Source organism: Taurulus bubalis, assembly GCF_910589615.1.
Source record: "Taurulus bubalis genome assembly, chromosome: 15".
In the NCBI taxonomy this organism is placed as follows: Eukaryota; Metazoa; Chordata; class Actinopteri; order Perciformes; family Cottidae; genus Taurulus; species Taurulus bubalis.
The window spans coordinates 494,392-504,391 of NC_136603.1; the positions used below are offsets into that span (position 1 = coordinate 494,392).

Below are 10,000 nucleotides of genomic sequence, written 5' to 3' on the forward strand. Positions count from 1 at the left end.
GACATGTCGAAGAAAAAGAGCCAGAACCAGCTCACCTTTGTTCTGTCGGGTCATGTTTTATCTTCTCGTCTTTCATATTAATATTATATATATAATACATGAAACAAAAATTGACATAATATAAAATAATACTTTATATTATATATCAAAAATCTATATTATTTTGTATTATATGTATTCATATTATTATATATATGTATATATAATATACAAATATATATATATATATATATATATATATATATATATATATATATATATATATATATATATATATATATATATATATATATAATGTACTACAGAACACATTTGGCTGCATAATAAGAACTTCTACTTTTATACTTTAGTTACATTTTTTAGCTTTTACTTTGAAAGCAGGACTTTTACTTTGATAAGGTGGTATTAGTACTTTAACTTTAGCAAAAGATGTTTGTTATGCAGTTTAATTATTGTCAATGTGCACGTGATACGAGACGGATCCTCTGGACCGGACCCTCGTGGTCCTGTTGAGTCTCTGGTCTGAACCGGACCCTCGTGGTCCTGTTGAGTCTCTGGACCGGACCCTCGTGGTCCTGTTGAGTCTCTGGACTGGACCCTCGTGGTCCTGTTGAGTCTCTGGTCTGGACTGGATCCTCGTGGTCCTGTTGAGTCTCTGGACTGGACCCTTGTGGTCCTGTTGAGTCTCTGGACTGGACTAGTCCTGTAGCAGCCTGTCAGATGACGCGTTGTTCAGGTTCCAGGAGGTTCCAGGAGGTACGTCGGCCAGAGAGACGTCTCCTTAGAGACTCAACACGGAGCCGACGTGTTGAGACGGAACAGCGAGCTGTTGGGACTCGTGGAGGGGCTGAGAGTCCTGAAGCGGCGCCGGAATGTTGTGAGCTCAGCTCCCGGAGAAGCAGCAGCTTCACCTTTATGAGCAGCAGCTTCACCTTTATGAGCAGCATGTGTGTGTTTGTGTATGTGTGTGTAATTCAATCAATTGAACCAGTGAAAATAAATTGTGTGTGATTCTCTGTATTCTCATCACGATCACCTTAATCATGTTCTACAATAATGATATGTACGGTGTACTAATAACACTGTCATATAATTATGAGTGCTTTCAACACATCCATAAGTTTCTTAAGCGCTAAATGAACTTAAGAACAACGATGTTCTTAAATTGTGATGTGAGCTCGTACAGGAAGTCATGATGATGTGAGCTCTACAGGAAGTAGAGCTCACATCGGGAGCAGGTTTAAATGTTTGGCTGTGTTGCTATGGTGATTTAGCTAAGCTTGCTTTAAGAAACCGAAAAGCCAGACCTACGTCATCTTATCCTGAAAATTAGCCCGCTAACTCAGTAAGCCAGGTACGAGAAACAGGGCCCTGACGAGCGTCGCGGCTTCAAACCAGAATGAGAACAACGGGTCATGACGTGAAACAAAAGCTTCTATTTAATCTAGTTATTGGCATTATGACCGGAGGCTTAGTCTAAATAAGACATTGATGTGAATGAATGGCCTCCAGATTTCTGAAGGACAGCTGTGTCCACTAGTGGAGGGGTCAAAGGTCACGTCTCCTGTGGTCTCCTGGTCTTTACAGCTCCTCCTGATGGGTTACTACAAAGGACGTGACCTCCTGCGGTTGTTTAGGCAGCGAGCAGTGTCAATGCTAACGCATCAGTCAATGCTAACGCATCAGTCAATGCTAATGAGACGACGCGGTACGGTACCCGGTCCAGAAGGATCCGGTCTCTCGCTGAACCTGTTCCCTGCTGCATCCTGGTCCTCCACACCCAACGAGAACTGGTTCTTCCATCAGCAGTCAGCTGAACATTTGCTGGATGAATCATGGCCCTCTGGGAGAGGGAGGCGGCCTGTTCATTAAAACCAGCACAACCTGATAGATTGGATTAGTTCATCTGGTTTAATCCATCACACCCTGCTGCGCTCTGATTGGCCGCCTCGGGTCACTTTGCATCAGCTGGTTCCTGACATATTCATATTTAATGATCAGCGGAATGTCACGTGACACAAATGCATATGAAACATAAAAACCCTTTAGTTCTGACCAATACTACAATACCCATGAGCCTCTGCTGCTGGTGGTTCACTGTAGAAACGAGTGAAGCCATAAAACCGGTCCAGAAGATGACGATGGTTCTGTCACATGTGTTTTCCTTCTCTGCAGACATGTTGATCAGGTTAGTCTGGTCTCAATACCTCAGGGATCTACCCGCAGTACTACGGTGTATTTATACACATAATGTATTGCTTGTGTTCTAGTACTTCAATGCAGGCCGACAACCAGCTTCGACCTCTTTATGTTTATGTTTTTACTTCAGTATTCAGCTGAAAGCCTTCAACACAACTATATATATATATATATATATATATATATATATATATATATATATATATATATATATATATATATATATACTATATGTGTGTATATGAATATATAGAATCCTCTGCTCACTGCTGTCTGGCCTCATCATACAAGTCGCTCTTCTTCTCGTGATATCAGAGTTAAAGTCGTTCCTCTGACTTGTTTTATTCCTTCTGGTTGTCGTCCTCTGCCTGAAGCGCCGTTAGCCGGCGCGTTGAGCAGCTCCAGTCATCTGACACTCTGCTGCTAATCTTGGCTCACGTCTACATTCGGCTGCCAGTTGTTGTGTTTGAATCCGGCTCCGCTGAGTCACATCCAGAATGTGCAGCTGAAGGAGGCCGTTCACATGTTGTTAGCTAACGGGACGACACGTGTTGATGCTAACCCTCGTCTGCAGCTCGTGCTAATGTTCAATATTCACCTGTCAATATTAGCTTAGCTCCCTAGCTTATTATCACGTTGGCTAACGCTAGCAAGGAACATGCCTCCAACATTCGGTTAATTCTGGACTGACTTGTTGATGACACAATACATAAAATCTCCACATTTGAGGCTGTAATGATGAATTACTTATTGATTAATCCATCAAAAATAAATGACTCAGTTCTCATTAAAGATCTGATTGATTGAAACTATAATAACTCTGTTTCCATAACACAGGGTCTTTGGTCTGTTGTTGATAACGACTCTGATTTAGTGTTGAGTGGCTTCACAGTTTCAGACTCAGGTGTGTGAGGATGTTTCTGCAGACACAAACAGTTTGCTGTGGCAACTTGTTCATCGTCCTCCAGCAAACGCAGTGCATTCATTCAGCCTGAGGAGGTTTAAATGTTTCATCATCTTAAACCAACAGAAGGAAACAGGCAGATCTAAAGTCAGCATTAATGTCCTCTCACTCAGCCGGCTGGAGCCAGATCACGGGGGCCGCCTGATATTTTTACCTGACCAGTCTCCTCGTCTCCAGACCAGTGGATCCAGTTACCCCCCTGTGGCGGGGTCTCCCAGCCACACCTCCAGGGCCCGGCGGGCGTGCCCTCAGCAGTTAGTCTGAAATCCTGAAGTTGTTTTTGGCCGAACAGATCAGAGGCGTGTTGGCTGAGTGAGACAGCAGAGTTCTGGTCAGACGGGTAACAGCTGACTGAGAACAGTACATCACTGTGGGGCTAATTATAGCTGAAGGGGCTGCAGGACTCACTGGGTGCTGTGGTTCTGGTACTGCTCGGTGGTACTGGTCTGTGGTTCTATTGCTGCTCTGTGGTTCTGCTCTGTGGTTCTGGTACTGCTCTGTGGTTCTGGTGGGTCCGGTACAGAAGACATGTTTATATTGTTGTTTAGTCTGACTGGGTGGAGTAGTGATGTTCTCGATGTCCCCTGCTCTGCTCTGAAACCTCGTTACCATTAACCTCCTTTATCTCTGGCTCTGTGTATTTTAGGCTTTTGCACCTGATGGACGATCTTTATTGTTTGAATTTTCTTTTATTGCCACTCTTTAATAGTTTGTAGCTCAACTGATGCACACAAACTATACCATATAAATATATTAAATTATCTTATTTTACATTTTCTTTTTTTAATCTTATCTTGAATGATCTTAAATAATCTTATAAATTATTTTATTTTACATGACACACAACTCAAACCCTCTTGCTTTAGTTTCAACCTAAATTCACACTTGTCCTTGAAGAGCGTTGGGTTACTCAGCTTAAACTGTAGGAGCTTCTATCCTTATCTGATGAGTGAATGGAGGCTACAAGCTGTTAAAGTCTGACCGTTGTCTTTCTTCTTCATCCTTTGCCTCACAGGACTCTGACTCTTTGGACCGCTGCATCCAGACTACTCTCTCAGCCCTCTACCCGCCCTTCCAGGCTACATCCCAGACTGTCCTCTGCCAGGTCCTCAGTGTGGTAGAGAGCCGCTACAGAGGAGACGGCTTTCGCTACCTCATCCACTTCCTGCTGCCTGCGAAGCAATTCTTAACGGACCTCCAGCAAAATGCCTGTGTGAGTATCCCTGGGTCTGTCTACCGTCCAGTCTGTAGGGGCAACCATCCAGTCTGTAGGTATGTATGGGCTATCGTCCAGTCTGTAGGTCTGTAGGGGCTATCATCCAGTCTGTAGGTATGTAGGGGCTATCGTCCAGTCTGTAGGTCTGTAGGGGCTATCATCCAGTCTGTAGGGGCTATCATCCAGTCTGTAGGGGCTATCGTCCAGTCTGTAGGGGCTATCGTCCAGTCTGTAGGGGCTATCATCCAGTCTGTAGGGGCTATCATCCAGTCTGTAGGGGCTATCATCCAGTCTGTAGGGGCTATCGTCCAGTCTGTAGGGGCTATCATCCAGTCTGTAGGGGCTATCATCCAGTCTGTAGGGGCTATCATCCAGTCTGTAGGGGCTATCGTCCAGTCTGTAGGGGCTATCATCCAGTCTGTAGGTATGTAGGGGCTATCATCCAGTCTGTAGGGGCTATCATCCAGTCTGTAGGGGCTATCGTCCAGTCTGTAGGGGCTATCATCCAGTCTGTAGGGGCTATCATCCAGTCTGTAGGCATGTAGGGGCTATCATCCAGTCTGTAGGGGCTATCGTCCAGTCTGTAGGGGCTATCATCCAGTCTGTAGGGGCTATCATCCAGTCTGTAGGGGCTATCGTCCAGTCTGTAGGGGCTATCATCCAGTCTGTAGGTATGTAGGGGCTATCATCCAGTCTGTAGGGGCTATCGTCCAGTCTGTAGGGGCTATCATCCAGTCTGTAGGTATGTAGGGGCTATCATCCAGTCTGTAGGGGCTATCGTCCAGTCTGTAGGGGCTATCATCCAGTCTGTAGGGGCTATCATCCAGTCTGTAGGGGCTATCATCCAGTCTGTAGGGGCTATCATCCAGTCTGTAGGGGCTATCATCCAGTCTGTAGGGGCTATCATCCAGTCTGTAGGGGCTATCATCCAGTCTGTAGGGGCTATCGTCCAGTCTGTAGGGGCTATCATCCAGTCTGTAGGGGCTATCATCCAGTCTGTAGGGGCTATCATCCAGTCTGAAGGGGCTATCATCCAGTCTGTAGGGGCTATCATCCAGTCTGTAGGTATGTAGGGGCTATCATCCAGTCTGTAGGTATGTATGGGCTATCGTCCAGTCTGTAGGTCTGTAGGGGCTATCATCCAGTCTGTAGGTCTGTAGGGGCTATCATCCAGTCTGTAGGTATGTCGGGGCTATCATCCAGTCTGTAGGGGCTATCATCCAGTCTGTAGGGGCTATCGTCCAGTCTGTAGGGGCTATCATCCAGTCTGTAGGGGCTATCATCCAGTCTGTAGGTATGTAGGGGCTATCATCCAGTCTGTAGGGGCTATCGTCCAGTCTGTAGGGGCTATCATCCAGTCTGTAGGGGCTATCATCCAGTCTGTAGGGGCTATCGTCCAGTCTGTAGGGGCTATCATCCAGTCTGTAGGTATGTAGGGGCTATCATCCAGTCTGTAGGGGCTATCGTCCAGTCTGTAGGGGCTATCATCCAGTCTGTAGGGGCTATCATCCAGTCTGTAGGGGCTATCATCCAGTCTGTAGGGGCTATCGTCCAGTCTGTAGGGGCTATCATCCAGTCTGTAGGGGCTATCATCCAGTCTGTAGGGGCTATCATCCAGTCTGTAGGTATGTAGGGGCTATCATCCAGTCTGTAGGTATGTAGGGGCTATCATCCAGTCTGTAGGGGCTATCATCCAGTCTGTAGGGGCTATCGTCCAGTCTGTAGGGGCTATCATCCAGTCTGTAGGGGCTATCATCCAGTCTGTAGGTATGTAGGGGCTATCATCCAGTCTGTAGTGGCTATCGTCTAGTCTGTAGGGGCAACCATCCAGTCTGTAGGTATGTATGGGCTATCGTCCAGTCTGTAGGTCTGTAGGGGCTGTCATCCAGTCTGTAGGTCTGTAGGGGCTATCATCCAGTCTGTAGGTATGTAGGGGCTATCATCCAGTCTGTAGGGGCTATCGTCCAGTCTGTAGGGGCTATCATCCAGTCTGTAGGGGCTATCATCCAGTCTGTAGGGGCTATCGTCCAGTCTGTAGGGGCTATCATCCAGTCTGTAGGGGCTATCATCCAGTCTGTAGGGGCTATCATCCAGTCTGTAGGGGCTATCATCCAGTCTGTAGGTATGTAGGGGCTATCATCCAGTCTGTAGGTATGTAGGGGCTATCATCCAGTCTGTAGGGGCTATCATCCAGTCTGTAGGGGCTATCGTCCAGTCTGTAGGGGCTATCATCCAGTCTGTAGGGGCTATCATCCAGTCTGTAGGTATGTAGGGGCTATCATCCAGTCTGTAGGGGCTATCGTCTAGTCTGTAGGGGCAACCATCCAGTCTGTAGGTATGTATGGGCTATCGTCCAGTCTGTAGGTCTGTAGGGGCTATCATCCAGTCTGTAGGTCTGTAGGGGCTATCATCCAGTCTGTAGGTATGTAGGGGCTATCATCCAGTCTGTAGGGGCTATCGTCTAGTCTGTAGGGGCTATCGTCTAGTTTGGAGGGGCAACCATCCAGTCTGTAGGTATGTATGGGCTATCGTCCAGTCTGTAGGTCTGTAGGGGCTATCATCCAGTCTGTAGGGGCTATTGTCTAGTCTGTAATGGCTAGTGACTGGTCTGTATAGTTTTAGTGACTGGTCTGTAGGGACTTGTGACTGGTCTGTAGGGACTAGTGACTGGTCTGTAGGGGCTAGTGACTGGTCTGTAGGGGCTAGTGACTGGTCTGTAGGGGCTAGTGACTGGTCTGTAGGGGCTAGTGACTGGTCTGTAGGGGCTAGCATGAAGCTGTGTTTCAGTCAGTTACAACAGGAACCTAGCAGCAGACCTTCTCCTGTGGAGGACTAGACATCCACAGACTACTCACAACAGATCCTCAGTGAACTAACAGGAACTCCTCTATCAATCCTTCAGTCATGACTGCAGTTGGGTATGATGATGGGTACACAGGAACAAACAGGAAGCTCTGATTGAGGAGATCATTCCAGTCTGAGTCAGGACTCTGTAATGAACTGACTCTCACTGATGACTCACACTTGTCTGTTCTTGCCCGTTGAACACCCTGCGTGGTTGGCTGGTTTGGAATGTTTGGTTAAGGTGACTGAGATCAACACTCACCTGGCTGCAGTTGGGCGTCGCCTCGCCAGTCAGTCCGAGGCCACAGAAGGAAGTCAGCAGGGAACAAAGTCCACAATCATGTTGTTTGTTGTCAATTTATCAATTATTTAGACAGCCCTGAAAGTTAATTTAACATCCTAAGTTACAGCCTGTGGTGTAAATTATTTTAACAGATCCTTATCTCCCCTCCTCCTCAGTTGCAGTACTGTGGTATGTTGTTTCGTCATGAAGGCTGGCCTCTGTGTGTCCAGGAGAAAGTAGTTGTTCAGCTCTGTCCTCTGGACCAGCGCCTCCTTCGTCCAGGAGACTTCTACCTGCTGGTTTCTCCTCCTCCTGCTGCTGTTCCTCCTCCTCCCCACCGGGCGCACAGCGCCTCCTGCAGGAGAGCAGGGACCTCCTCCCCCCGCTTGCTCCTGTGCAGCGCGTCCGCCGGCAGCATCCGTCATGTGGAGCAGCAGGAGGTGTCGAAGGTAGCCCTGCGGTCCCTCTTCAGCATGGCCTGGCTGGACTCGGTCAACGGGGAGAGGGAGCAGCGAGGAGCGCCGCGGCTGGAGCGCTGCCTCCTGGCGGCCCGCGGGGACGTCTTCAGGCTCCCCTGGGAGGACCTGGTAGACCCGCAGTTCATCAGCCGGCCCCAGACCTCCCTGAAGGAGGAGACGGGGTCGTCCTTTAAGGATGGGGATGATTTGATCAATACATCGCATGATCCGGGGAGGGATACTAACTCCTCAAGACAGGAAGTAAAGCTCCTCCAATCAGCAGCGAGTGGCGAGGACTCGGAGGGCGAGTACGTGGAGCTGACGGAGCTGCCTCGCTTCTCCCCACAGAAAGGCTCCTTAACCCAGTCCATCATTCTGCAGCACCGAGCCAAGACCAGCACACACACTGCTGCACACACACCTCTCAACACACACTCTGCTGCTGCACACACACTTCTCAAAACACACACACACTCTGCTTCTGCACACAGACCTCTCAACACACACACGCACTCTGCTTCTGCACACACACCTCTCAACACACACACACACTCTGCTTCTGCACACACACCTCTCAACACACACTCTGCTGCTGCACACATACCTCTCAAAACACACACACACTCTGCTGCTGCACACATACCTCTCAAAACACACACACACTCTGCTGCTGCACACACACCTCTCAGCCCACACTCTGCTGCTGCACACACATCTCTCAGCCCACACTCTGCTGCTGCACACACATCTCTCAACACACACACACACTCTGCTACTACACACACACCTCTCAACACACACTCTGCTGCTGCACACACACACACTGCTGCTGCACACACACCTCTCAACACACACTCCTCCTGGCCCTGTGTGGAGGGCAGCTCCCACACCATGGTTTGCTCCAGGCTCATCGAGGAGAACCTGATCCAGGAGAACCTGATCCAGGAGAACCGGATCCAGGAGAACCGGATCCAGGAGAACCTGATCCAGGAGAACCGGATCCAGGTCTCCCGTGGACCTGTCGTCCTGACCCCGATCCCCCCCACCCCCTCCACCTCCCCCTCTGCTCCACCTGAAGGGAACCGAGTGGGAACCTCCAGCTGGACGTCACAGGAGCAAATGGAAGGTACTGAATCAGGCGTAAGTCTGAAGTTAAACACTGAACCTGAACGCAGCACAGAACAGAGGGAGGAGGAGGAAGAGGAGGGAGGGAAAGAGGGGGAGGAAAGAGAGCTGTTGAAGAGGCAGAAAGGGAAGCAGATGTTAGCGTCAGATGATGAAGATGAGGAGAAGGAAGAAGAACAGCTGGAGGATGCAGAGTGTAGGAAGGATGAAGGTTTACTAAATGAAAGGGATGAGACCGAGGAAGAGTTGGATGAGGAGGAAGATGAGGAGTTAGAGGTAGAAGTAGAAGAAGAGGTTCAGGTTACGGTTGAGCAGCAGAGTCAAGAAAGAAGGGATGAGAAGCAAGTGATAAAAGAAGAGGAGAGAGGGGAAGAGGAAGAGACACACTGTGAGGACTCTTATTCTGAAAATAATAGACAAAACACAGACTCTGTGAACTTTTATTCTGAAAGTAATAGACAACACAAGCACTCTGAGGACACTTATTGTGAAAATAATACACAACACAAACACTATAATGACTCTTATTCTGAAAACAAAACACTCCAAATACACTCTGAGGACTCTTATTCTGAAAACAACACACCAGCGATAGATCCAGACTCCCTTTGGTCTGAACCTGAGGAATCTGAAAAAGGACTGAAAAAACAAGAAGAGATGAAGAGGAAGGGGGAGGATGAGGAGGATGAAGAGGAGATCAGCTGTGAGGAGGTTGGTGGAGGAAGAACTTCAGAGCTTCAGACTGAAGGTACAACAACCTGTTTCTTCTCCTCCATCTGTTCTTCCCTCCTGCCTTTCATCCCACAAACCATCTGTCCCTTATCTCCTCCTCCTCGTCTGATTGGCTGAATCACTACTCCTCCCCTTTTCACCTTCCTCTTCAAAGACCTCACTAGTCACTGACTTCTGTT

The 10,000-nt window shown here is 48.2% G+C and overlaps 1 protein-coding gene across 1 annotated transcript in view; it reads left to right on the forward strand.

The window, feature by feature from the left end:
- Positions 1 to 3: 3 nt before the first annotated feature.
- The window catches only part of plekhg4 (pleckstrin homology domain containing, family G (with RhoGef domain) member 4), a gene marked incomplete at its 5' end in the record, with an annotated part of 32,888 nt that continues 22,891 nt past the window's right edge, over positions 4 to 10,000 (forward strand). The window contains 5 exons of the mRNA XM_079230462.1: positions 4 to 49; positions 744 to 877; positions 4,179 to 4,376; positions 7,683 to 8,375; positions 8,841 to 9,090. Coding sequence (XP_079086588.1) covers positions 4 to 49; positions 744 to 877; positions 4,179 to 4,376; positions 7,683 to 8,375; positions 8,841 to 9,090 — 1,321 coding nt within the window. The remainder of the gene's footprint in view (positions 50 to 743; positions 878 to 4,178; positions 4,377 to 7,682; positions 8,376 to 8,840; positions 9,091 to 10,000) is intronic.